The sequence below is a fragment of the Polyodon spathula genome, chromosome 9 (assembly GCF_017654505.1).
Source record: "Polyodon spathula isolate WHYD16114869_AA chromosome 9, ASM1765450v1, whole genome shotgun sequence".
NCBI classification, from domain to species: Eukaryota; Metazoa; Chordata; class Actinopteri; order Acipenseriformes; family Polyodontidae; genus Polyodon; species Polyodon spathula.
Genome location: NC_054542.1, coordinates 25,018,062 through 25,045,531, shown reverse-complemented (window position 1 = coordinate 25,045,531; position 27,470 = coordinate 25,018,062). Strand labels below are relative to the sequence as shown.

At 38.9% G+C, this 27,470-nt stretch overlaps 1 protein-coding gene across 3 annotated transcripts; it reads left to right on the top strand.

The window, feature by feature from the left end:
- The first annotated feature begins 47 nt into the window (after nucleotides 1-47).
- On the top strand, nucleotides 48-20,917 carry LOC121320547 (zinc finger CCCH domain-containing protein 13-like). Of its 3 annotated transcripts, none has more exons than XM_041258958.1 (21): nucleotides 48-184; nucleotides 1,127-1,258; nucleotides 3,539-3,648; nucleotides 7,487-7,601; nucleotides 7,763-7,871; nucleotides 8,108-8,235; nucleotides 8,588-8,626; nucleotides 8,754-8,902; nucleotides 10,530-10,763; nucleotides 10,958-11,125; nucleotides 11,394-11,692; nucleotides 11,941-12,453; nucleotides 13,126-13,326; nucleotides 14,780-15,275; nucleotides 15,778-15,881; nucleotides 16,223-17,383; nucleotides 17,507-18,004; nucleotides 18,711-18,857; nucleotides 19,325-19,525; nucleotides 20,105-20,268; nucleotides 20,526-20,917. In XM_041258958.1, the coding sequence occupies exons 2-21, from the start codon at nucleotides 1,142-1,144 to the stop codon at nucleotides 20,697-20,699; spliced, it is 5,127 nt and encodes a 1,708-aa protein (XP_041114892.1). In that variant the 5' UTR covers nucleotides 48-184; nucleotides 1,127-1,141; the 3' UTR covers nucleotides 20,700-20,917. The 3 variants fall into 3 exon arrangements, with proteins under 3 accessions (XP_041114892.1, XP_041114891.1, XP_041114893.1); XM_041258957.1 differs by having other exon boundaries at nucleotides 15,775-15,881; XM_041258959.1 differs by lacking the exons at nucleotides 48-184; nucleotides 3,539-3,648 and having other exon boundaries at nucleotides 1,177-1,258; nucleotides 15,775-15,881.
- Nucleotides 20,918-27,470: the final 6,553 nt, after the last annotated feature.

Genomic DNA, 27,470 nt, shown 5'->3' with positions numbered 1-27,470 from the left:
CTCCCTTACCGGCTGGTTTTCTACCCAGCAGTGAGTTCCCACAATACCCCGCGCATCCCTGTTGCTAAACACATACATCAGTGACCCGGTGTAGGGAGATGAGCAATATTTTATCTTTTTAAACGGAAAGGAAACGTCCAACCTTATGAATTCAGACTCAGCGACAGCAGGACACATTTTACGGGTAACTATTTATTTTCTCACGTTTGTAGTCTGGCGTTCAATCGAGAACCCCAAAGGACAGCAGGCCTAAAAGTAGTTCTCGGCCCTGCTTCAAGATGAGTTCAGAAGCTGTAGCGCGCGGCAGCAGGTATTGTTAAGACAGGATTTAATTTTATCTCCCGGATGTTGTTTGTTTTCAGTGTGATAGATAGTAATGCAAATGCATAAATGTTGAAAATATTTGGCATGTCATTTATTCTGACTACCACTTGAAATGGTATAAAAATGCAAGTAGAGGATACGTTATGACTGTACACTCACAATGCTTATACGATACTATTTCCGGCTGTAGGACACATATAACATGTAAGTTGCATGACCTACTGTCATTTGAATTTGTTGGTGACTTGTTACATTACGTCATAATTCCTTTCTTTAGTACACCCATCAGCCGCGTCCAATTTGTATACATTCTACAAGGAATGTTAACTGCAGAAAAAGGCGTTCCACAATATCCACCACCAGAAACATACCTTGTTGCTGCCGTTTCATTTACCACCCTTTTCCTTATGAAGTGTGGGCAGTTTCTCAACTTGTCATGCAGGGTGAGACAATTTCAAAATAGTCATGGTAGTTTGTAAATTAGGTAGAATTAAAACACAGGGCAAGGTTGGTTTAAAAAAAAAATAAATAAATAAAAAGGCTGAAACAAAACAGTAGATGTTTGGGGTTAGAACTGTCATACCTTTGAGTTACAAGATGCAAGTGAAGACAGGTGTATTTTAATGTTGCACTTTGCAACCATGCAGGCTGCAACTGTTGCATAGGGAACTGTGTGTTGTTTTATGAAGTATGAGGATTGAGGTGTAGCCACATCAATACCTGTCTCTATCCACACCAAAACATTGAGTCCTACTGGTCTGATTAAATCGTATTTCAACAAAACGTTGTTGTTTGTTTCAAGTTCTAAGTGTCCAGAATGTCCAAAATCAGGAGGAAGGTAACCGTGGAAAATTCAAAGACCATATCGGACAGTACCTCCCGCAGACCCAGTGTGTTTGAGAGACTTGGGCCAAGTACAGGAAGCAATGCCGAGGTGAGTAATTATTGTAAAATCAAAAACAAAATCGATCAATTTTGTATTAATATTTTCCTAAAATGAATGTACCACAGAACCGTTTAACACCCTGACAGGGTTTCATTTACCCTTATTGGCATCAGTCATGGATTTCCATACCCAAAATGCTAAATTTGGTCTGTAAAACCAGCCTAAATGTTTTCCTGTTTTGTGATTTTTTTTTTTTTTTTAAATATATATGTATATTTTTAAACCAGTACACCAGCTTTCTTTCAATTACACAAAATCATCCGAGTTTGATTATTATCAATTAATTATATTCCCACCCCCTCCCTTTTTAACGCCACGCACACATCATGAAATATTGTGAGGCTATCGTCTAAAAAACATTTTCTTTGTTTATGTATACAGTGTTTAACCCCAGTTCCCGTTATATTTGCTAGATGTTTTGCTGGAAGCATTTGTTTAATGAAATTAACTACCTTTATGAATGCATCAAAATGGATCATACACTGATTGTTATACTCGAGGTGGGACAAAATACCACTGAAGCTGGTGGCTATAAAGGTCATTGTCATGATAGATATGTTTTGACATCGTAATAAAAATAAGAAATAAACACATTTTTGAGACAACGAATGTGTCACTCATTCTTTAAATTTTTATTTTGTATTTTAGTGAATATTTTCCATACAGGGACTGCGTTGCAGTTTGTAAACCTTGTAAAATGTTAACACAGCTGTAGTACAAAGATTTGTGGAATTTCAACAAAGCAATAAACTGGTGCATGAGTCTGGATTTCCTGAGCTACAGGGATCTGCATGCAAGACATGATGCTGTTTAATAAAACTATCTTGAGAAATGATTTTGTTTTCAACAGATTACATTAGAGCCTGTCACGTCCGATTTAATTGGTTCCAGGGGCACATTGAATATGTAAACATTTTGTAACTGTAAAACAAAGAAAACGATTGCAAAACAAAGCACTATAATGTAATATTTTGCAATTTACAAAACATCGTTCCAAAAGCAGTTCTTACCGTGCTTGCTCGGTCTATTCAAAAGTAATCCAACATTTGTTTTTCTTTTTTTTTTATTTATTTTTTTGCACCGTGCATGTTAACTGGAGACAGAAACAACAACAAAAACAAAACAAGGCAAAAAGATCTGTACCATTCAGTTGTGTAAGTTACGCTTGGCAGAGTTCCATCAGTTAATAGTGGGCATTGTGTCTTGCAGGATTGGTTGTGAAGTTTTACTGCTTCGAATAAAATGAATGACATGCCTCCTGTGCTGTTCATATCTGTGCAATCTATTTTTCTACATAATCTCGATTTTGCTTTTTAATGTATTTGCATACTCTGCACTATTAGCTGCGGACTCTAAGTGAAAAAAATACCTTTCATAACTTCATAGAAAATCAGAACCACAGAACCGTTAAGCTTTATTTGTTTATTTTGAATAAAAACATCTCTTTTATAAATTGAATAAAGATTTATTTTTATTTAAATAAACAATAAACAATAAGGATATGGTTTCATGAAATGGTTTGATTTAATCCCGCAATCAACAGTTATACTGTCATCTGTTAGTTTGCATTTCACAATTGATCAATGGGTATGTGAATAGTACTGTAAATACAAAACAAATTAAGTTTCTTTCTTGTGCTATGTACTCAAGGATTTGTTTGAAACTGCGTCCTCAGTAATGTGTATTGTATATGCATTATGTAATTTGGTTTTGCCAAACATATTTTCCATAATGTGAAAGTAGCAGTATGTTTCACTTAAATTATAATATATGAATAAACTTTTAGGACGTAAAACCAGAGCTTTCTTTTTTAGTCAACCAGCTGGCAATAATGCACAATTACTTTGTCAAACAGAAAAATATGTCTGATCTGTAACTGTTTTTTATATATAAAAACACTTCAGGGTTCAACAGTAAGGTCTCCAGTAGTTCAACCAAAATGTAGTTGCAAGTTAGGGTTTATTAGACTCTTTGTCCCACCTTGGTTATAACTCATCACTTACTTGCATGTGTCCTGAAACTCTTTACCATTGCACATATACAATGAAAAGGCATTTGTTTTTAGGCTCGGTGGCTTTTACTGCATATAATTGAAAATTGTCGTTTTTAAAGGAGTATTGTGTGAAAACAAAGTAGTTTTAATATTTTTGCTCTTGTTCAAGTGAAGTTGAATGCAATGACCGGTGAGAATCAAAAGGAAAAAAAAAAAGAAAAAAGAAAGATTTTCTATATGCTGAATTGGGGTTTTTTTACTATTTGTTTTTTTAGACACAGTGTCGAAATTGGCAAAAGACTGGCAATTGTGTTTATGGAAATACCTGTCGGTACACGCATGGACCCCAGCCAAGAGGGAAAGGCTATAGTGGTTCATACAAAAGGTAAGCAAGTAGACAACTAACCAGTGACAGGTCTAGGGTTCCAGTAATTTAAAATGTGGGTCGAAACATCTGCTACATTTAATTGTTGCTTTCCAGCACCGTTTTAATAAAGTACAGTATGAGGCCCAAGCCAAGTCTAGTTAGATAGTTAGTTGGTGTATGTGTGTTTAACTAACAAATGATATGTTCAGTAGAGAAGTTAGTAGCTCCAAAAAAAATTGATGGGACAGATGACAACAGTGGAGTGCTTTCCAAGCTGGGACAAATGACTGTGAACTAAAAAAGCATGTGTAAATTTAATAGGGCATGCTTTTTTAAATTTCACAGGAATCGCCCATTCATTTTTTTTGCACTTTTCAGACTCCCTCAATTCCCCTTTCACATTGGCTTTTTTTTTGTTGGTTTTTGTAATAAATGTTTTTAATAAAATAGTGACAGTGTACTGCCTGGGGGGATAACCAACCAGAACAACTTGTTGAGGTTAAAAATAAATAAAATAGCATTTCATATATATAAATAATAGGATAACTGGACCTTTATCTTTCTCACTTTATCAGTCTGCTAAACAGTAAAAACAAGCATTGTTCTTGTTCTTTTATGTTTAAGTAACCTTAAATGGTATATAAGGACTTTTTTTTTATCTTATTGTTACATGTTCCCATATGTTGCTACAATTGTTTCAGTAAGGTGTGTGTATTGTTTTAATTTTTTTTTTTACATTTTTGCCACTTTTAAATTTTTTTTTATTGCATTCCCTGTCTCAAGATGGCTTCACATGTACCCACATGGGCCTCTCAGAACTACATTTCCTATCGGCTTCCTGCTGACTGGTAAATCCATCTCAGTTACATATGTGAGCAGGAGGATGATGGGAAATGTAGTTCTGAGAAGTCAATGTGGTACATGTGAAACCATCCTGAGGCAGGTAATGCAATTTAAAAGTTTAAAAAAGTGGTCAAACAGTTGTAGCAATCATGGGAACATGTAAAACAGTAAAATAAAAAAAAGTCCTTATGTACCCTTTAAGTGTAATGGTTTATACTTGTAACTAATGTGTAATGTGTAGCAAATTTTCCTGTCAGTCGGCTTGGTTTTTGCAGTTTGCCACAAGAATTTCTGTTGTGTATGACAAAGTGTATTGACAAATACTCAACCAAAAAATGTAGGGAAAACAAAGTAGTTAATTTGTTTTTGCCATCACATCTCCAGCTCCATCTTTCTTTTTTAAAATTGCTTTATTTTCACTGTGCTGTTAAGGATCATTTATGACAGCAGATGTTAGTTGAGCTGATCAGAATCTTTGTCACTGATCACGACTGTTTTGTTTTTGCAATGTTTCAGACATTAGGAAACTACATTCACAAATCCATGCCATCTTAAGCCCTATTCGCACAGGACTAGAAATCGCCACATAAACAGGTGGATTTTGAATTTTTACTGAGAAATTTTTAAAATTTTATTTTACAGGACATTGGGACCATCTCTAAAATTTAATACTCACTTGTCCTGTGCTTTTTACTCCTGTGTGAGTCGGCCATCTCAGTGTTACGTTATGATATCAGCATTTCCGGGGTATTCGTCTCAAAGCAATACCAGCCTTTACAATAAACCATAATATAATATTCAAATTGTGCAAAAATAAAAAACATAAAGGCGAGTCTTTTTTTTTTTTTTTTTTAAATGCTAGGAACAATGCATTTGAAGATATGTGTGGAATTACATACCACTCAAGGGATGACATGATTAGTCTAGGCATTGGAAAAGAAGGTACAACGAAATGAAAAGGCGTTCAATTCATGCACTTTGTTCTTCCTCTGTCTTGCATATGTTCTTTACATCCGGTTCACTGTTTACAAATGAGACACAAGAGCGCCTTCTCTGGTCACCTCATCGCATTTCAATTTGAATTTACCGACAAAAATTGAATTTGGAGATTTGCATACTTCGCTGCCTCATCCTGGGTGAAGATTAGATTGACGATGCTTCTGTTATTCCTGCCATTGTTGGATTGCTTGTTCCTGTGTAACTGAAGACCTTCCCTTTAGGAGTGATTGCATGCATTACACTTTTTCTCTGCGTCTCGATTCTTGGATAGCCTGACTGGTGCAAACAACTGTTAGGCAGTGGCTACACACATATCAGAGACCCTGGCTGACATCACCATTATGAGTGGCAGAAATGTATTAATTTTTTTTCCTTCCAATTATATTTTGTACTAAACATTTGTAGTGTAAAGTTTAGAAAAAAAAAATTCTATAAAATGTTTTATTTTTATAGTGGTTAAATAAAATAAAAACTGTTGTCCACAGACGGTCTAATCCTATAATATTTCCCCCTCCCTTATTCAGTAGTTGAAAATGATGTTGGAAAGATGTCAGACTTTACAGTTTTTTACAAGCAATCCAAAAATCTTTAGATGGTGTGTGTCTCCTCCCTCTCTAGTTGTTCTTTTTAGTTTGTTTGTTTTTGTGGTCCTGGCTTCATTATAACCAACCATCTTGTATGTTAACTAGCTTGCAATGATAACTATAGTAATCGAATTATCTATCGATTGGGACCCCTTGATACCAAATCGATATTTTAATGAAATCGAATATTCCATGAAATTAAAAACTTGTCTTGTATATATTAACTTAATGTCAAGAACGTAATCTGTGTTGTTGCTTCTAAAAGTTACTGAGAATATGTGTCTGGGAACAAATACAGGACGATGATGCAGAGGTCGAGATTAACCTGCTTTATTTTATACATATTTTGTTTTAAATCAATTCCAACAGTAGCCGTCTGTCTTAAGCGAAACTAATATCTAACATTACTACGTTGTCACGTGCCGCTGTTTCAGAAAAAAAGTTGTGTTTTTTACCTGTTTGTTTTGAAGCAATACACTCTCCGCAGTCTTTTTTTCTTTTTAATCTAAATGCTGCTGGATTGTAGCTCGACATGTGAGCCAATGAAACATTGCAGGTTGTACAAAATAGTTTGCCACCATCACCATGTAGAAAAAATTATTGTACACGATCCGCTGCAGTAATTATTGTAGTGCTTTTTTAATTCATTTTGGACACTCGCTTAACAATACTAGTTGAGAGCTCCTAGAATACTAAACCCGCCACAGAAGCCCATATCTACCAATCCATAAGGAGAGCCCGGAGTGGTTATTGGCTGCTGTTAAGTGTCAATCAATCCAATCTTGCCACTTTTTTAAAAAAATTAACAAGTTTATAATCACATTAGGAACCTGGATGGACCAATACACATAACTTCATTGGATTTAAGTGCAGGGTAAAAGTACACAAAATAGACAGATTTCACAGTCGTGAAGTAGGCAGGGCTTTAATTAATGTAAGCGAATCCACATGGGCAAAATGTTGCAATGTGGTAAATCAGTTAATAATAAATCCACATGTAGAATATCTTTTTCATACATATTCCAGTATGCAGATACCAAATAAAATGATAAACCGGAGAATGTCACGGTGGAAAGTAGAATCGAATCAGGTGAGATCAATGCACGTCTAATAACTCCATCAAGATATGAGCGTAAAAAGAAACAACTTCCTTTGGTAATTGGTGTTTGATTTAAGAAAGCGAATCGGGACATCACGTGACATCAACCAGAAATGGGTGCGTGGGTGTGTGTGTGTGTGTGTGTGTGTGTGTGTGTGTGTGTGTGTGTATATATATGTGTGTATATATATATATGTGTGTGTGTGTGTGTGTGTGTGTGTGTGTGTGTGTGTGTGTGTGTGTGTGTGTGTGTGTGTGTGTGTGTGTGTGTGTGTGCATATTTATTTCTTTATTTGAAACACCATTTCTATTGTTTTTGTGAACTTCACAGGTCACCAGAAAGACCTACGGGAGATCTTCGAGAGAGGATGAAGAATAAAAGACAAGACGCTGAACCAGATGCTCAAAAGAGAAATCCAGACGAGCCCACTTCTCCTGTTGCTAGAGTAAGTTTGTACTACTTCAAGTTTTTGATTTGTGTGTGGGGGAATATCAGACTGGCTTTGTAGATTTAAGTTTGAGTAGTAATATAAATAGAGTATAATATATAAAGGTGGAGGGGGGAATAATAGTAATTATGCTCCTTATTGTATTCTTTCATTTACAGAGAGACTCGTCACGTAGCAGACACAGAGAAAAGGAAGATATTAAAATAACAAAAGAGCGTACTCCGGAAAGTGAGGATGAACCCACAGAGTGGGAAGCCAATAGAGAAGGTGGGATGGTCAATAATTAATCAAATATGAGAGCAAAAGAAATTGAACAAATTTTTATGTATAAAGGAAAATATTTGACAAGGCTGATCTGCAAGTGAAACAGTGTCAATGGTCTAGTTTAGATAGTTTTATTAAGTTATCACTTTGCTCACAGAATTAATAGATGGAATAGTTTGGAATTCTGTATTCAAAAGCAAAAAGTTTAGCATTACTATAGTGTTGCTTTGTTCTTTCAGACTCTGACAACGGTGATTATGATTATGAATTGTCCCTGGAAATGAAGAGACAGAAGATTCAACGGGAGCTGATGAAGCTAGAGCAGGAGAATATGGAAAAGAGAGAGGAGATTGTCATAAATAAGGAGGTTTGTTTTTTTATTTATTTTTTTTTATTTTATATTGGGTTCTATAACTCTACAGCAGTCTTTGCTCTGGTTTAACTCAACTGCTTTGGCAGATAGTCTCTGCCATTTATTTAACCAAAAGATACATTAATCTGCATTTAGCTTTAAGTTCATATTCAAATAATCACTGACTATATCTGCTGTTGAAGATAAATGTAATGCAAAAATGTTTTCCATCATAGCTGAAGTTGTTGTTAGTACTATAAACAATTGTCTTGGCAGATAACCCCTTTTATAGCTGAAACAAAAAATGAATTGAAGAAAATAGACTCAGAGTATCAAACAAATGACACACTATAACATTTTTTAACAGGAACACATCAGCAAGAGCAGGAGTAGCAACTATTCAAAGGTAAGGCTATTTGTCAGTCTGTAGGCCTGGTGGTGACCTGACCATCTTGGGTGGGAAAGCTAGGTTAACAGGGTTGCCATACCTTCAGTATGTCGCACGTGTTGACTTTTCTTCATGTTGTTTTAAGATGTCTCCTGAGCCAGTCAAATCCAAAGGATCTCCTTCATCCCGAAAATCCAGTGGCTCCCCTAAACACAAAGCAAGCCCCAAGGCTTCTTCAGGCAAGAAAGAAAAAAAGGTGGCTGGGCTATCTTCACCTGGCACAGACCAGCAGAGGTCAGTATAAATGTGAACTGTACTTGGGTGGTATAGGACTGCTCCGATTTAAATAAGAAGTCGATTCCATTCTTCTTTATATACATCGATTATAAATACTGCTTAATCTATTCAATAATTGCATTTTTGAAATGTACAAAGTTACTAACATTAAGTTTATCAACGAAAATGCACCGAACACCCTGCCTTGCTATTTACAATATTTCTGACAAAGACAAGCAGTTGCCATGCTCTTGTTTTCCTATTCGCGTTAACTAGCATGTGATTTGCTGGTCCCATCCTACCAGCGAATCAGTTTTTAAAATGCTTTGTAAATACACCTCCACTGTGTATTCGAAACAAAAAAACGCGTTGCCTTGGATCCAGAGCGGGACGATAGGCTTGTATTCCTAGCAAACAGCATGCAAATAAATTGTGCACATTGAAGAAAACTGACTGCATATAGTTTGTACTTCTTTTGAAGTTTCGAAACGAACTGTTATACATTGAATAGTTAACACTCTTCAATAATGTTAAAAAAATAAACTATCAGTGATGTTAAATACAATTTTGGAGTAACGATTAGCTTGAACTATAGCTGTTCTGCATGTTGTGGTAAATAAATCAATTTGTTGTTGTTGTTATTAATTTTTGTTGTTATTATCTTTTAGGCAGAGATTTTTGCATTGTGTGTTTCACAGACAGTGACGCTTTGGTACAGTATTAACAAGATGCAATGTGTGATGCTGCAGCTGTCACTAAATAAAAAAGATGTTTTTCATAAAATTGTTTGTAGTTTATGTAGATTACATTAAAGTACTGTAATCTGTTTGGAATAAATATTTTAGTAGCACTTGTAGTTTGTTAAACTTGTTTAGGCTTTATCTCTCCTGGCGCTACCAAGGCGTGCCAGGGCTAGTAGCCCTGTGTGCCACAGGTTCGCAACCCCTGCATTAGAAAGACCGCACAATTACAGAGCAAAAAATAACAACGAAGTGCAAATATATAGTCTAGCTAAGTGCAAGTTTTTTGCTAAGTATGAACGTGTCCATTTATAGTTATAGTTACATATCAAATGTATTTTTGACAGAACTTAAGTCTGATAATTAATTGTTTTTAATCAATTTTTTAAAATACATAATAGTACTCGCTGGAACCAGATCTTTGGTGTTTGTATCTAGTTCGTCGGTTCCAAAGCAGGACCTGGGTATCCGGTTTCAAAGGAATCGGTTCGCACATCTACATAAAACATTGTGTGTGCCCAATTAATTGATTTGCTGTTTGGAGGCTTAACTGACAGCCCTAGTGTGAAACAGATGGGATTGTTTTCTTCTCTAGAATGTACTGTATAGAATGAGTACCCATGCAGATATTTAACACTGCCACCTTATCTAGGATGTTATTGTGTTGTACCACAACAGTCCGTGCTTGTTAGTTATCCCAGAATGAACAGTTAAAATTGTCATATTTCACTGACAGTATCAGAGTGATGCCTACTGATGTAATGTACAAAACCGCTAGGGGCCAGGTAATTGCAGAGGTGAGCTCTCATAGTCACTGTCCTGCTAGTGTGCAGAGAGGAGATGAGAGTAGTACATTCTATTTGCTAAAACGCTCATGTGTGTGATTGAATTTGATTTCTCTGTAGGTCTTCTAAGGCTGTCCAGGGTAAAAAGAAAGGCCCTCGTACCCCAAGTCCTCCTCCTCCTCCTCCTCTTCCTCCTCCTCCTCCCCCCTCTGTCCAGGAGCAAAGCCCTGTAGCCAAGAAACACAAAGAAAAACACAAAGCTAAAGAAAGAATGGAAGACAAATCAAAGGAGACCAAAGAAAGGGGCAGGGATTCGGAGAAGCAAAGAAGCAAAGAAAGGAAGGAGAAGCGCAGGTAAGCAGCTGGCCATACGAGAACCTGTGCCATTCTCTCTCTGTATGCATATTAAATATAAAACTTGTTCTTTTGGGGGGGGTGGTAAATGTACAAGTCTCAGCCTCGCAATACGTTCCTCCCGCCCAAATTGTCAATTGGTGCCCACTGTTAGATTGCACAGCATTTCAAATCTCTATACTTGCCTTGTACAGGGATCATTCGGAGAACTCCCAGAAACAAAAAATATCCCAGTCGCCGGAGGACCGGTCTGGCAGTAACTCTTCTCCTTCTAGGGAATTCTCTCCTTCAAGAAGGAAATCATCGTCACCATCACTAACAAGATCTGCCACACAGAAAACAGCCTTCTCACCATCTCGCAGGTGTATACTTTTTTTTTCTTTTTTTTTGGGAACGCCAACATTATCCTAAACCTCATCCATTCAGAGAATATAAAACTGTTAGAAAACTGAATTATATGGAATAGTTTTAGAATCCTGGGGTGAGGAGAGACACAAAAATGGGGGCAGCGCATAAATTTTGATCCTAATGCTTTGCTCAAACCACTTGACTCGGTTACCGCCCTTGTTTTTGTAAGGTGGTAAACATAACATATATAGGTTGGTAACACAATTGGTTTCTTTCCCACAGATCACCCACCCCTCCAAGACATCGCAGCCCAACACCCACTAGGCACCACTCCTCTTCATCCCACTCTGGCTCCTCAGCTCAAAGGCATTCTCCCTCTCCCCGACGTAAGCGCTCAGTTTCGCCCTACCAGCGGGAGGCAGTTTCCCCCAGGCGCTCCTGCTCCCCATACCTGGCCCGGCCATCTTCCCCACAACGCAGGGCTAGCCCTAACCGGACCCACTCCCAGGGCAGAGACAAGGGAAGACAGGAGAGGGATCGGAGCCCTCCTTCACACGACCGACGACATGACCGGAGGGAAGGTATGGTAGAAGCTGATTTATTCATGACTTAGCTTCATTCACTTGAATGTAGATTCCAACATGGAGAAACTAATTAGACTGATGAAGCAAAATGTTTCCTTTGTGTGCCAAACACTGTTTGAATATACTTAGTTGTTCCAACAATATACCATGTTTGATGCATTTTTACCATTAATGTGTGCATGTGCACTGGAATTTAATCTACTTTAACCATTTAATGTAACTTAGTGTCTTGTTTTGTGGGGTAGAAGGTCGAGGTAAACGAGAGAAGGAGACCCGTGAGGAGCGGGATTATGAACCGGAGCAGGGCACCTCCCGTGAGCCAAGGGATGATCGAGAGTCAAGAGAGGTGCGAGAGCGGAGGGAGGCCCGGGATCGCAGGGACACACGAGAAACTAGAGAGACGCGGGACACACGGGAAACTCGTGATGCCAGGGAGACCCGAGATTACAGGGACAGCAAAGACACTCGGGATCCGAGAGCAGAGACACGCTCCACCCGCGACTTGCACGATTACAGGGAGAGAGATCGCGAACGGGAGAGAGAGAGGGACCGAGGGGAAGCCCACAGGAAGGATGAACCCTTCCAAGAGGACAGGAGCTACGGGCGTGGCCACACCAGGGAGGATAGTAATCGTTCGGACACCAGGAATGAGACCCGCAGTGAGGCCAGAAATGAGACCCGGAACGACTCCAGGAATGAACCTCGCAATGAGAGAGCTGGGAGAGGAAGGGCCAGAGGGCCTGAACCACCAGAAAAGGGTATTTTGTAACTCCTCCACTGTTGGTTAATAAGAAAGGGGGTGGGGGGTCATTTTCTTCAGTTTTATTGGAAACTAAACATCATTGTCATGGGCTAATGTGAGATTGAAAACCAGGATGTCATGAATGCAAGGGCTTTACAGTTACCAATATACCTTCCTGTATCCCAAGTTACTGCTTCTTTGTTTTTAGTGTGGTTACTGGGCTTTTGTTTAGAGTGCCCCTCCCACTAGTGGAATCCAATGAAATGGATTGAAACGGAATCAAATAGAAAGTGATGATAAATGCATGATTCACACAGGACTGCAAAAAAACAGGTGTCCTCAGTCAGTCAAATGCAGAGGAGTAGTAACCTTCCAGTCGTGGATTCATTTTTATCAAGGAAAGTAAATTCAAAATGAAATGTGATGCTGTGGCCAGAGAAGGTGCTTTTGTGCATAATTTGTAAATAATAAATTGGGTGTAAATAACTAATTTCGTTGTACCTTCTTTTCCAAAGGCTAGAATAGAATAACCATTTCATCCTTTGAGTGTTATGTATTTTGAATCGGGCTAAAATCAAGGTCCTCAAAAAATTAAGATGTATTAAATGCAAAAGTTGTCCCTTGCAAAGAAAAGGAACATTTGGTTTAGTCTTGAAACTTCATGCATCTTCTGATTCTCCCATTTAAGGGAGCCGTGGGACAAGAGGGAGTCAGTTTGACAGCAACACCAGCAACTACCATGAAAACTGGGAATCCAGGAGCAGCTATTCCGAGAGAGTGCCTGAGAGGGATCGATACGAGGGCGATCGGAGAGAGCAAGCCAGAGACTCTTCCTTTGACAGAAGAGGAGGCCATGCAGAGCGGGACCGCAGAGAGAACAGAGACAGAGGTACAGACACAGATTTGCTCAAATACAGTAAATGTTTCGAATGTCTTAGTGTTGGAAAATACAGTTGCTCACAAAAGTTGTTTACAGACGGGAGCCATGAAGCAGAAAAACTGGGGCTTTTAGTTAGTGCTGGGACAAATACCCGAGTATTCAAATGAATATTTTTTTATATGTATTCAGATATAAAAAATCAGATGTTCGTATTCACTAGAAATACCAAGAAAACAAACCACAGGGTCAACACAGCAGTTCTTGAGCCTGTATTCAAAAGTTTTAGACTGCACAAATCAGATTATGCATGTGCACGTATAGTGGTCTCTATCGAAGGCCAAACATGTTGTGCTGCTGTAGAGCGAGTCAGAATCTCATCGGACAGAAAAAAGGCAAGCATGTCATTCTGAAATGCTGCACTTAAAGTGCCCAACTTGCTGGAAATGTGATTTTTATATAGATTTTATATTTTGTATTCTTTGTTGCGACTTTTTATGTAGAGTGTATTAAACGAGAACCAAAAGTTAAAGTTAAATTTCAGTTTGTTGCCTGTTCAGCTACAAAAAGGTACAAGTAAACCTCATGTTATTACTGTATGAAAACGTGTTGATGGCCACTGTTTATTTTGGAGAAATGGCAAGGAATAAAAATAAATTTAAAAATAGTATAAAATGCAGTGTCAACTTTATGTAGTATTTATTTTGGGAATAAACAAAACATTTAACTTGAACTGCTGTTTGGCATACTTAGTTTTGTAGTTAATTCACTCAGGTAAAGTGAGGCCTACACAATGTATTCTTTACTCCTGGGATATTTTTCTAATTAAACGTATTACATACTGTAGCGTCTTGCTGTAAAATAAAGGCACACACACAAGGGCCACGTCTCCCTGCCCCTGCTGCTATGCTGTCTCTTCCTGTGATATGAGCAATATAATTGCTTTTATTACTTTTTGAAAACAAACAAATATCCGAATAAATAATTAAATTGAGTGAATATCCAAACATCAGAATCCTGTGTTTGTCCCACCACTACTTTTATGCCCTTTAGCCCTACTAAGACCCTTTGCTGACCATCTCTGTATTACTGAATAGATCATTGTTTCCTCTTTAAATGTAGAAAAAAAAAGACAACAATCTCACAAACGCAGTTGTCAAAATTGTAATTCCATTTGCTAACAATTCATAACAACTAGTGATGGGGCATTTGTTGCCCGAAAACTGTACTCGGATCCATAATGTAAGTGGATGTAAATTTATACAGATAAGGATTAGACTAGATTGCTCAATATTTGACAAAGTAGATGCAAGTATCGACTTTTAGATAGTGCAGCATTTCTTTGGAAATGATTGATCAAAACAAAGGTATCAAGCCTTGTAACGAAGTTTTTTACGTTGCACTGGGTGTTCTGAAAAATGTAGTTTTATGTTTACACATTGGTATGACAATGTGACTGTTTCAGATCAGAGACCTGCCTCTCCAACAAGACACCAGAGTCGGAATGATGACATTGAGCGGGACGAGAGAAGAGATGAACGGAGACCAGACAGAGTAGATGACAGGAGGGATGAGAGAACCAGGGATCGTGATCGGGAGAGGGAACGGGAGAGGGAGAAGGAGCGAGAGAAAGAGAAAGAGAAAGAGCGAGATAGGGAGAAGGAGAGAGAGCTGGAGCGCGACCGAGTAAGGGACAGGGAAAGAGATAGAGAAAGAGAGAGGGAGAAGGAGCGAGAGAAGGAAAGGGAGCGGGAGAGAGAGCGAGAGCGAGAAAGGGAGAGGGAAGAGAGGGAGCGGGAAAGGACCAGGGAGAGGGAACGTGAGCAGCGAGAGAGGGAAAGGCAGCGAGAACAGAGAGAGTGGGAGGACAGAGAGAAGGGCCGTGAGGAGCGCAGGGACCGGAGGGACGACCAGAAAGAGGAGCGCACCCTAAGAGACCCACATGAAGAAAGGAAAGCCAGGTGAGAGATCTGCCTAAATATTCTGCGACCCAACTTAGAAAACCTTGTTCTGTAACTTGCAAGTTAATCTGTGAGAAGAAAGGATATTTCTAGGCCATACAGGTATCTTTTTTAGGGTCAACCTAGTATCCCAGCCACATTTAAAGTATTTGTTTATTTGTGTTGCTTTATTTGGAAATATTTGTATGTTGTCACTTAACTTTTCTGAAACACTGGCAAGATTAATACCAGAACTTCCACAGTGATCAGACAAAATGGGTCTGAATAGATATTTTTATTTCTGTTCAGTTATGTAAGGTCATGTATAAGGCTTATAAGCACCTATTCTTTAACAACATATGTGTAGTCTTCTAGTTTCAAACTAAATTTTCTGTTGTGCCATTAAGCATTGTTAAATATTTTTTCTTATTTTTAAACAAATTGCCTTAACCCTTTACCATAAAGGACAAGCTTCAGAACAACATTTTTTTATTCAGCTTATTTGTCTTTCTCTTAAAAGCAGGAAGCGGCACCGTGTAGAAAGCAGCCCCAGCCCTCATCCCTCTCCAAAGAGAATCCGTGATGCCTCTCCTGACAGTGAAGGCTGCAACAGTACAGAGGAGAAAAGTAAGAGTATGTTTGACTGCTGTTCCCAATAAAGGTTACTGCTGAACTCTGTATTAGACTGGACAAGGTGACACAATTTACTTTTGCCCAATTTTTTTTGTGCTGTACACCACAAACCATTCAGTATTTTACATCAAATGTTTTGACAAAATAACTGGGTACTGCCATTTTTAATGTTTATTTTAGGTGGGGAAATGTCTGTTACCTGAAGACAGTTCTGTTTCTGTGGTTTCGTTTAGGCTTTATCTGCAAATATTTGGAAAATCCACTTTTTTTTGCTCTAGTTAAAGCCTTTAAAGATATAAGACCTAATGTGGAGCTTTTTTCTTATAATTTGGCAGATGAGAAGCACAGGTTGCTGAGTCAGGTTGTGCGTCCGAAAGAATCTTCCCGCTCCCCGGCACGTGTTGTAGCAGAGGAGAAACCAAGCCGGTGGAAAGAAGAGGACAAGAAGGTGGAAAAGAAGGAGAGAACGAAACATGATGAGCCAGAGCACCGGGACAGGGCAGCTACCAGGCAGAGAGACCATCTCTCAGATGGCACTGCTGTGGGGTCCAGAAGGAGCAAGGAGCCACCACCCCCTCCAGAATCAGTTAGCCAACCACCAGCAGAGGATCAGGTGGCCACAGACAGGACCCACGATGACGGCAAGAAGAAGACCAAGTCTCAGAAGAAGGGTTTGAAGAAGAACCGGAAGGACGACGATGGCAGCAGCTTGGCTGAGAGGTACAACCCAGAGCCGTCGGCTGCTGAGGAATCTGTAGTCGTGCTGTCCCCCAGGAAGGTGCCGAAAAAGAAGGCAGTAGAAAAGAAACGCAAACGGTCCCGTGGAGGGGAGTCGGACATCTCGGAGGAGGAGGCCGTCGCCGCTGCCCAGCCACCAAGCAAAAAGAAACGAGGGCCCAGGACCCCACCTCTGGTTGTCCAGTCAGCTGTCAAGGAGAAGTTCCCAGCGCAGGTTGCAGAGAAGAGCAGTACTGATGAAGCAATGCAGCCCACCAAAGGAGAAGGGGCCAACTTTAGCGACTGGTCTGATGAGGATGTCCCTGAACGTGCTGAGATTGCAGCACCTGAGAAGAAGCCCTCTGTGGAGACGCCCAAGAAGGGTCAAAAGAGCAAAGGAAGGGACAGGGTTGAGCCGCCTGCCGCAGCCGCAGCCACTGCAGCAGCCACTGCTTTGGTAGTAGCCGAAGAGCTCCCACTGCAGCTGCCCCCAGCGCAGCCTCCAGCACCACAGCACCACCGCAAAGCATCAGACCAGAAGCGCAGCAGCAGTCTGGGCAGTAACCAGAGCCGTACTTCCTCCAGTCGGCTCAGGTCTCCCTCAAATGAATCACACCCCAGTGGGGATGACCAGGGTGCCAGAAGAAGGCGTCTCCAGGGGCGCTCTCGAGACAGGGAATGTGAGAGGGAGAGGATCCCAGCTGTGGAGCCCACTGTAGAGAGGAAGTCCCGTATAGATCAACTCAAGCGAGGGGAGCCCAGCCGAAGCACATCTTCAGGTGACTACCTCTTAGCATTGCTAGCTGTGCATGTACATATTTCTACCTTAAATGCATGTGCAGCAATTGGCTGGAGGAAGATGTCTTTCAGGAGTTAAACACTTGCTTTGTTTTTGTTTCTAGATCGTCAAGACTCTCAAAGCCACAGTTCTCGAAGAAGCTCCCCAGAGTCGGAGAGGCAGGCACGTTCCCGAGCGGGATCCTATGACAGCAGGGAGAGGCTGCCGGAGAGGGAGCGAGAAAGGGAGCGGGAGCAGGAACAACTCTCTAGAGAGAGGGAGCGCAAGGACGGGAGGCAGCGGGACTGGGACAGGGAGCCTGAGACCAGGGACTGGTCTCGAGGACGGGAGGCAAATAGGAACAGGGAGCAGAGAGATAGGGACAGAGAGCTACGCAGAAGGGACATAGACCCTGATCGGGAGAGACACATTCCAGAGGGACATGATCGTGACATTTCTTTACATGGGGAGGTGAAGAGGTTAGAGCCTAAGCAGGAGAAAGATTTTGAACCACTACTGTGTGAAGCTGTACCCGTTGAGGCAGAAAGAACAGAAAAGACACTAGACAGTCTACATGAGCTGGAGGAAGCAAATGAAGCGGAGAAGCCTCATAGTTTGGCAGGTAGGGTACTGAGAGGTTTCCAGAAATATCTTGGCTGTCATGAAACAATGAATCAATGTATGCATCTTAGGGAAGCTTTTCTGCATTAAAAATTATTTGTGATTTTATTCAGATATTCATGGCTTATACAGAGGGATGTGTTTTTCTGTGTTTAATGTTATTTCATTCCCTCTTTCCCATAATATAAACTCAGTTCAATTGGATTTTAGTAATCAAAAATGACATTTTCCATTTAGAAATGATTGGAGAACATGAAATTCTACAGCAAAATACATAATTTATGCCATTTGTCAATGTGTATTCAGAAAAACCATAGCAGCACTAAAAAAATGATACACAAAATGTCCAAATGTATTCTCTGTAAATCATACAAATATGTTTTGTCATTGCTGTTGTTTTTATATCAGTTGTACTACATTGTAGAAGGAATTTCATTTTTTTCTTATTTTTATATATAATGTGTCTGATAGCATTATGTCTGCACATAGCTACAGATGGGTATTTTAATTATGTCCTTGGAATATGATCAAATGAGTACTGGCAACACCTAAATTGGTTTCTCACAGTGTAATCTAGACCATTGAATGCTTCTTTACATTTCCCTAGGGCAGTATGGGTAGCTGTGAACGATTTGGGAGTAAACTGAAATCATTACAAGTGACCCAAGGAACACCTCATGTATCCTGTAACGGTTGTATTTGTGTAGGGGACGATGATGGTAAAGCAGACGATGTCCAGTCCCTTGGATCAGGTGGAGAGGAGTATGAGCCCATCAGTGATGATGAGCTGGATGAAATCCTGGCTGAAGGGGCAGAAAAAAGGGAGGATCAGCAGGATGATGACAAGATGCTGGGTACACCTTTTAAAAAAAAAAAAAAATAATAATAATAATAATAATAATAATAATAAAGTCTTGAACATAATAGGAATGTTGGATTCTTTTTAGTTTCCAAAATGTTTAAGGTTTAACATATTGAATATTTTTGTAACCAATCAAAAATGCCATCAAGAGCCAAAAAGAAGCCCTTGATTTTGTAATAATGCTGATACTTTTCACGATGCACTACAACGTTTAATATGTATGAGAAGACTACGTGTGCACCACATTTGTGTACATGGAAAATACTTTGAAAAAAGATTTACGCACTTACCTTACACTGTACATATCTTTCTGTGTAAACACCACAGCTGATGTATTTGACAAGCATGCAGTTGACAACAGTCAAACGTTTAGGAACAATTGGAAGACCTCAAGCAGTTGCATTTGTTTGGTATTCCCTTATATGAGTATTAATTTGAAACTGCTTGAATGTGCTGCAGACCCTATGCATGCAATCGATGTGGACTGGTCTAGCCTGATGCCCAAGAAGCACATAGAAGCTCGAGAGCCCGGGGCAGCCCTGCTGAAGTTCACACCTGGAGCAGTCCTGTTGAGAACTGGCATTTCCAAGAGGCTTGCAGGCCCTCAGCTCTTCTCCAGGGTGAAGGAAGCCTGTCGTGGAGAACTGGAAGACCCAAGTGGTATGTAGTGAAAGAGCAGAAGATTTCCGTTAAAAGCGCTAAGTGCAACTGTGCTGCTGTATATTTTGCCAGTGGTCTCTTTTTGGCCAATGGAGTTGGGAAAATCATTTAAGTAAGTTGCTATGTTTTTACCTTAATGGCTCCTACAATTGGGATTTTCTGTCAAAACAGAGTTTCTGCTTTTAGGTCTTAACCAACAGATCGCAATGAAACAACCCTTAAGCCAGTTTAACCAGTGCTTATCCTGTAAACGCCAAAAGAACACTGGACATGACTGGTTTACCCTCTGCATGGTGCAGTTTACTGAATGTACTTAAGTTTTGCCATTGTCAGAAATACCCACATTTAAACAAAATAAATAAATAAAAACACAATACCTAATTATAATGACTTCAATTGTCATTGGATTAGGATGAATTTATTTAAAGTTTGTTGCAAATTTTTTGTTTTTTTAAGAGTAAAGTGATGATTTTGACATTGCAGTTGCTAAATCTGGTTGTTTCTTTTTGTAATCCAAGTTTTTGTCTAACCGGACTCCCTGTGTTTTTTTGTGTTTTTTTGTTTGTTTGTTTGTTTTAGATGCAGAGAAGTTGTTTGAGCATGAGTTGGGTGCCCTCAACATGGCAGCACTGAAGAGGAAAGAGGAGAGAGCTGGTCTGCTAAGGAACCTGGGCCCCTGTTGCAAAGCTCTGTGTTCCAGGAGGGACATTGCAATCCGCAAACAGCTGCTAAAGAATGAAAAGGTATTTAATATTAGTCCTCTTTTATTTGAAAATGGTGTGCGATAGCACCCCAAAATATTGTCAATTTAAGACGATTTCAGATATGTATGATTTACAGATATATATATATTAATTAGTTCTACAATGAGTGTGGTTTTGATATTCATTGTTTTAAAAATACCACATACACAGTATTATAAGTTTTGTCTGAACAAAAGTCAGTCATTATTGATCACGATGTTACACAATACAAATCGGTTTTTTTGTTCCGTAAATAGGGAACAACAAAGCAGATGTACACAAACCCCCCGGTGGTGGACAATGAGTTACTCCAGTTGAGTCTTCGTTTGTTCAAGAGGAAGACGGCATTCCAAGTGCCAAACCAGGAAAAGACTGAGAGCAGCAGCACCCTTTCTCAGCCAACTGTACAATCTGAAGTCTGTGTCTCCTAGACTGCAAGCTCTCCTTTGCACTCAAGTTGTTTAAAGGAATTTCCCTAGAGATTACTAGCCTATGGAGATGGACCAAGTTCGTTGTATTGTGGTCATGGTGAATTATTATAAGAACTGTGATCTCAAAACTATTGTCAACTAATCGCATCATCTTTTTAGAAATGCTTATAACATTCTTTTATGTTTGGTTTTCTTTTTTTTTTTTTTTTTTTTTTTTTTTTTTTTTAACTCATGAGCTAAAGTATTTTAAGATGTACTGTTGAGTGAATGTTACCAATGGATCAGTTATTAAACTGATGTTAAATCACTTCTAAAATTGTTTTTTTATGATGGTATCCATGGTGAAAAAAGCTACTAAATCAATAGTTTTGGAGTTTTGGTGGCAGGTGAATTCACTAGGTTTTCACTAGCTTTTCTTTGCAAAAGACATGGCAGGCCTAAATATTGTGAACCCCTTTTATTTTTAAATAGCCTAGAGTTGGTGGTCTAACTCAACCCATAATGCACCTTGAATCACCAAAAGGTGATTAAAATCATCATTAAAATCATCATGCAGTGCAAGCTGCATTTCTGGAACTCAAATACAACAACCTTATTTAGCCATCTCAATTTTAAATACAAAATGCTGTCTTCACAAATGTAATTCTGGTGTTATATTAGTTTCTGCTGTTTTAAGGACCCATGGCAGTTCTTCTCTAAATAGTGACAAATCATTGCTGAACTATTCCACCCCAGGTGGTAAAATTTTCCAGGTTATTTTCTCTTTTTGATCATTTGTATGTGTGTTTTTTTTTTTTTTTTTTTTTGCATCTCCCGTTAAACATTGTTAATAATTGTAATGTGGTTACAGCTCTCATGATGGATGCAGATCAAAGCCAATTTCAACAACTAACCAGAATGTTAACAATAGGGTGGTTCTGGCACAACTCATATTCATTTGCATCAGTCATCTGCTCCTGCATCACTAATTACATTTCCAGTATGAAGAAGTAGTATGGCAGTACTAGAAATAATGCTACCTGGTACTGCATTGCTTCCTCGTTAATTCACAATTTGATAATTGGCAAATTTTGTTAATTCTTGGTTAGGCCATGTACTACAATTTTTACTAAATTAATTCTCTTCAGCGGCATTGTATTTTTTAATTTCTTGACTGTTTCCAATGGATATTTGTAAGGAATTGTTGTAGAATGTTCATGGTATGGTGTGGAGAAGTACACGTTCTTTGCAGAGTATCGCTGTGCTTTGTTGTAATGACTATAGAGGGGTGGACAGTTTGGTAATTCTTGCTGTGTGTTTAAGGGTGGATTTATTTAGGAAAGTTGCCAGAAGCACCTCCTTCTTGGTTTATAATTGAAGCATAGATGGCAAAATGAGTGTTTGCCATTTGTTTAATTTATTGATTAAGTTGTTTTTTTACATCATCCTCAGTCTCTTTCATTTTATTTCGATGTTTTGATTATTGTTTGCTTACAGTGTGTGCATTTATTTGAAGACATTGTTAATTCAAGGCCCCAGTATCAGATTTCCCATGTGATTTTTTTATAAATTACAATCCCTGAATCATTTTGTATGAATGCAGGTACTTGAGAGGATGTACTGATAGTAATCAAGGATTGTGGGTGGAGGGATGGGGATTTGGAAAGCTGAAATGCAGCGTTACTAAAATCACCAGAATTTTAAAAAGCTATCGTCACAGGTTTGTGTAAACTAAGTAAACCTAAACGATTGTTGAACACTAATTTGGTGAAAATTAGAAAATTTGGTGGCGAATTGGGTTACCATCGAAGTATGATTGCGTATAAGGCGCGTGCAATTCGAAGTGTGTGTCAAGGAGTTCAGTAAGACCCCTGGCCCATTCTAGAATTTGAACCGTTAAGAATTGTAACTGAAGGCACTGCTCAGTGGTTACGGTTGTGAAGGCATTGCTCTGTGGTTATCCAGCTTGTTCTAGTTGAATGAGCCCGTTTCTAGTCGAGCTCTGCTTATAGTTCTGCTTTAATATTGAATATTGAGAATTGATTTATATACATAATTTCCATTTCTTTTGCTGTTATAATGACAGTTTTAAATAACATGGAATTTAAACATACTTGCATTTTCTAGAAGCTTATTTTGTGCATCTTTGAATTGCTGTTATTGCAGTGTGGTTGAAGTTTTTTCAGTAGGTTTTCAAAGAATGTGCTTGTGCTCTGTATTTCTTCACCTTTCCTACTTTTCATTTTGTCCTTTTTTTTTAATGCAATTTTTTTTTTCTCTGCAAGTGGAAGGATATAATAGATTCATAACGTTCACAATTTGAATTTTCATTCGTATAAACTGTAGAGCATGAGGAGGGAAAAGAAAATGAATTCCCTGAAACTGGTAGATGTATAAGGATGCGTGAACTAATGAATATACTGCTGGACAGGCGAATATGATGGTATTCTGTTCTGACCTTCGAAGAGAAGATTTGAATGATGTAATCAAGTGTGTGTGTGTGGTTTTTCAACAATTCTCAGTATCTCTATCTTCTTACAAGCATGTTGGTGGCATTCATTCGAGCCTGTCAACTGGATACGCAGACCCCTAGATAGATATGTAAATGAGAAATAAACAGTTGTGTAGTTGCAGTCTCTATACATTGCCAGATTATAATGCACTCCATAACATAGGCTAAAAAAGGTCTTAAGTAAGTTTCTCACAGTAGAAGATGTGGTTCTCTAGATATAAGAAAGGGGTGTGATATACATCTGTAATTAGTAATCTGACTCTGTAGACTGTGTTTCAAAAGGATGCAGTGCAGTGTAGACTTGCAGGTAATCCTAATTGAAGAGAGAGAACCGTCCAGGGCACTGAGTGCATGCTGGATAAACCTTTTTTCATGTTGCGTCAGGTTATGATTGTTGCCCTCCTTGTGATGGCTTTTGTGTGTGGCTGTGACCTGTGATGATTACATTTCTTTGTCTGCTGCAGTGATGTATTGCTGTGAATTGCAATGGACTTGTTAAACCCACCAACCTGAACCCATGCAATTTACACTGCATATCTGAGCTGCATCAACTTGCTTACTAGTACTCACAGCTGTAATTTCACAGCTGGATAGGACTCTAATGTTCAAGGGAGGTCAAATCATTTGCCCCCTTTAGACACAGTGAGTCGTCATGTGGCTGAAATAAATTACAAATTAGGAAGAAATGTTTTAAGTGGTATAAACAACTCAAAGGCTGAATCAATAAGCAAATGATCCACAGCTTCTCATGACTAACTGCACTCGAAACAGTGGATTTCAACACTTAATGTTGTTTACCCTGTACTGAATATTTGAGAAATTAAAGAAATGTAGTATGCTTAACTTTTTGTGAGCAGAAAATATCATAGACCTGTGGTTACCAATTTTGGCCCTTGAGATTAATTCCAGTATAGGTGTTAATTTCAACCAGGTCCTAAATTGAACCTGTAAAGGGTTAATTAACTCATTTTGTACTTGATTGTAACAAAGACCTGGACTGGAGTAGACCCTTAGGCTCTAAACTGTTTGATATTCCAGCTTCATATTAAGATGTCTGCTAGAATATAAAGCCTTTGTTTATGGTGTGATTCTCTCGGACAAGTTTAATTATGAGTCTCTTATGAAAAAAATGAACCCTTTTGTGGCAGTAATTTTACAAGATTGCACTGTCAAAACTTTGTATCTCGGAGACCATTTACAGGAGTGACTTGTTGGAACAAATACAACATTTTCTTTTTTTTTTTTTTTAAATCTGCTGTGTGATAGCAAGAGTCCACAAAATCCAGAACGTGTTTCCCACCTTTGAGAGTTCAATTTGCAAGTCATTACTGAAGAGGTTAATCATGTGCCAGTGATATGCATTTAAATTAAATTGAATCTACATAAGACAATTAAACATTACATGCATTTAAATGTTGTATTTATCTCCGTCTTGCATCATATCACAAATTGGAAGACATTTACTTCGAGCTTACCTATTTATAAATGGTCCCCTCACACAAACAATTTACCCTGTAAAATACAAGAAATTATACATACCAATATGTTTTTATTATTTAAATCTATAATAGTTGCACTGTAAAAGGTGGGTTTGGACAATTATTTTTGCTTGTGAAATGCTGAACTGATGTAACCAAAGCTGACTTTAATGAAAGTTGTTTAAATGAGGTGTGCACTGATTGTGTAAGACGGACAAGTAATCTTGAGAAATATCGCATCCTATGAAGTCCTCTATTTTTTTTCTTTTTTTTTTTTTTTCATTTTTACTTGGAGAAACCTGTTTTTACCTGTGGGTGGAACAGAAACCTCATCTAGCGCTGCATTATTTCATTTGATACTTAACATGGAGGAAGCAATCTCTCTGAAGCTATTTCTTTGTGTCCCAGTTGATTAACCCCTGAGTGCAGCAGAATCCCATTAAAATGGAAATTCAGGAATCGTTTTAATACGTGTGGCTGCCACATGCTGCCAGCAGCCAGGCTAGTGGACTTTTCATTTGTGCTTTAATGTTTTCTTAGATTTCTTTTTCTTCTTATTATTATTTTTATTTTTATCTGCACTAGTAATTTGTAATTCATCAGCCCAGTCCCTGCTGCTGCTTCAGAGCCCATCTTGCTGCTCTCAAAAGAGACCCTTCAGTCAAGCAAGTGAAGGTTACTGGCAAGTGAAGGTTACTGGCAAGTGAAGGTTACTGGCAGCTCCATTCATTAAAGGGGTTGTGTGGCTGCTGCCAGTTTCTGCACCTGACCTGGATTTGTTAGCCCAGCATTTAAAGTTACCCTATTATAGCGGAGGGCTCCAATTTAGCAAAGGATGTTTAACTGGTGTAAAAAATTTAAATTAAAAGGGAATAAAACAAACTGGCCAAAAACAACCATGTGCCAAAACAAAACAATAAATATATACTGTAGAACAGGGCTGGATACCTGCCCATTCCACATTCTGATTATATCAGCCAAGGGGTGGGAACTGTGTATGGAACCCCCAGCTAACGTCTTTTTGTTAAAATGCTGTCAACATATAACATACTGCCTATAGTCATATAATGCTATCCCAATACTATACCTACTCTCTAAGGGTCAGCCTTAAAATGCACAAGGCAGCCACGAAGAAACTTCCAGAAATTATACAAATTTTGGGAAACCTTTTTAAGCAACTCGCAATCGTTCCTGCTGCACTGTCTATTCTTTGATTTTCACATTGAACAGATATGGTCTGTCAGCGTACAGATCAATAGAATGCTTTATATGACAAACCATGCCATCTTCTGTGGAAGTTGCCAGATTGTATAGTCACATGATTAATGAGTTATATGCTCAAAGACTGCAGATAGGTTCAAGAGAAAAAGTAGAAACCAGGTCAACTCCAGGACATGTTTCCTTGTTTCTGTAAACACCTGTCACCCAGCATACATTCTCAAAAGTGTTCTTGTGTATGCTGGGGTTAAGAGTAGATGTTTTGACTCTATAGCCTTTTTCAAGAACAGCTTGAAAATAAAAAGCACATAGTTACAGTTTCTGTTGGTGATTTATTTAATCATACAGAGGCTGGAACATGAAGGTGCCTGAAAGCCGGCTGACGGGAATCCACAGAGAAGTGCACATGTGTACGTTATTAGTCCAGGCTCCCTGGCTCATGCAAAATCCCATGTCCATTTGAGCCCCTATCCAATTTTACCGCTGGGAGATCTGAGACTGGCACAAAGATGCAGTTCAGTAAAGGGCAATATAATGTAAATGCTACATAATGAGGCTTTGCTTTGCAAAGAAACTGGAGAACAAGGATATTTTTTTTATATTTGTTGGGTATGACAACTAAGCTAAGCTAGACTTTCAGAAAAAAAATAACATCTACATTATTCTGTGTTTTATGCATTAAAGCATGTCACAGCAATTTACAAAATGCAGCCATGTACAGCTGAACAAGTTTATGTTTTATAACAACAGCTGCTGTGACTATAATGGATTCAAATATGGTCTAGACATGAACTCCAGGGATGAAGACAGTTGCCAAAACTTTGATGATCTTAGTTCTTAACGTGGCTTTACCTCAGAATTTATGAGTTTGTATTTTATTTAGTAGCCAAATTAATACAGTATATGGAATGTTGAGTTTACCATCTACCTACCACATGACAGAAATATGCAAAGTATGTGTAGATTCAATTGAAATGCATACTATACAATGTCCTTGCAGCCCTCAGTATATATCAGATTTGTATTGGACCCTTACACCTGCTGTAAACCCAATAAATCCAACCAACATTAATGCCATATCAGAATATTAGCAAGCTACAGTATATATAGTACCTTGACCCATTAGAAATGGGCAGAGCAGCCAGGGCAGTCTCACAAATTTACCTGATTTCAGCAGTGCCATATTTTCACTTTTGTACTTATTTATTTATTTATAAACAATTATTTGTATTAATTTTCCAATTTTCTCCCAATTTTGGAATGTCCAATTATTATTCAACATGGCTCACCATTGCAACCTCTGAACTAACTCGGGAGAGACGAAGACGAGCACTCATGTCCTCTGTCTGCCGTCTGCTTTTTTTCGGTCTGCAAGTCTTCCGTACGGCGTTGGAGGACCACGCAGCTCTGAATTTTGTACAGGCTGGCCTGCAGGTGTCTGGCCAGCTACATTGGTTGATTGTGTGCAGTGAGCCAAGGGCTTCCCAGCCGACCTAACCCCTACCCCATCCGGGCAGCGCTCGGCCAATTGTGTGCCAGCCCCCACTCGGAAGCCTCCATCACTTCACACTTCACAAACCTTTT

Excerpts from the sequence above, each read along its gene's own strand:
- LOC121320547 (XM_041258957.1), top strand. The coding sequence starts at position 1,142 with ATGTCCAAAATCAGGAGGAAGGTAACCGTGGAAAATTCAAAGACCATA. Across the intron at positions 8,236-8,587 it reads AGATTGTCATAAATAAGGAG|GAACACATCAGCAAGAGCAG; the intron begins GTTTGTTTTTTT and ends ATTTTTTAACAG. Across the intron at positions 11,126-11,393 it reads GCCTTCTCACCATCTCGCAG|ATCACCCACCCCTCCAAGAC; the intron begins GTGTATACTTTT and ends TCTTTCCCACAG.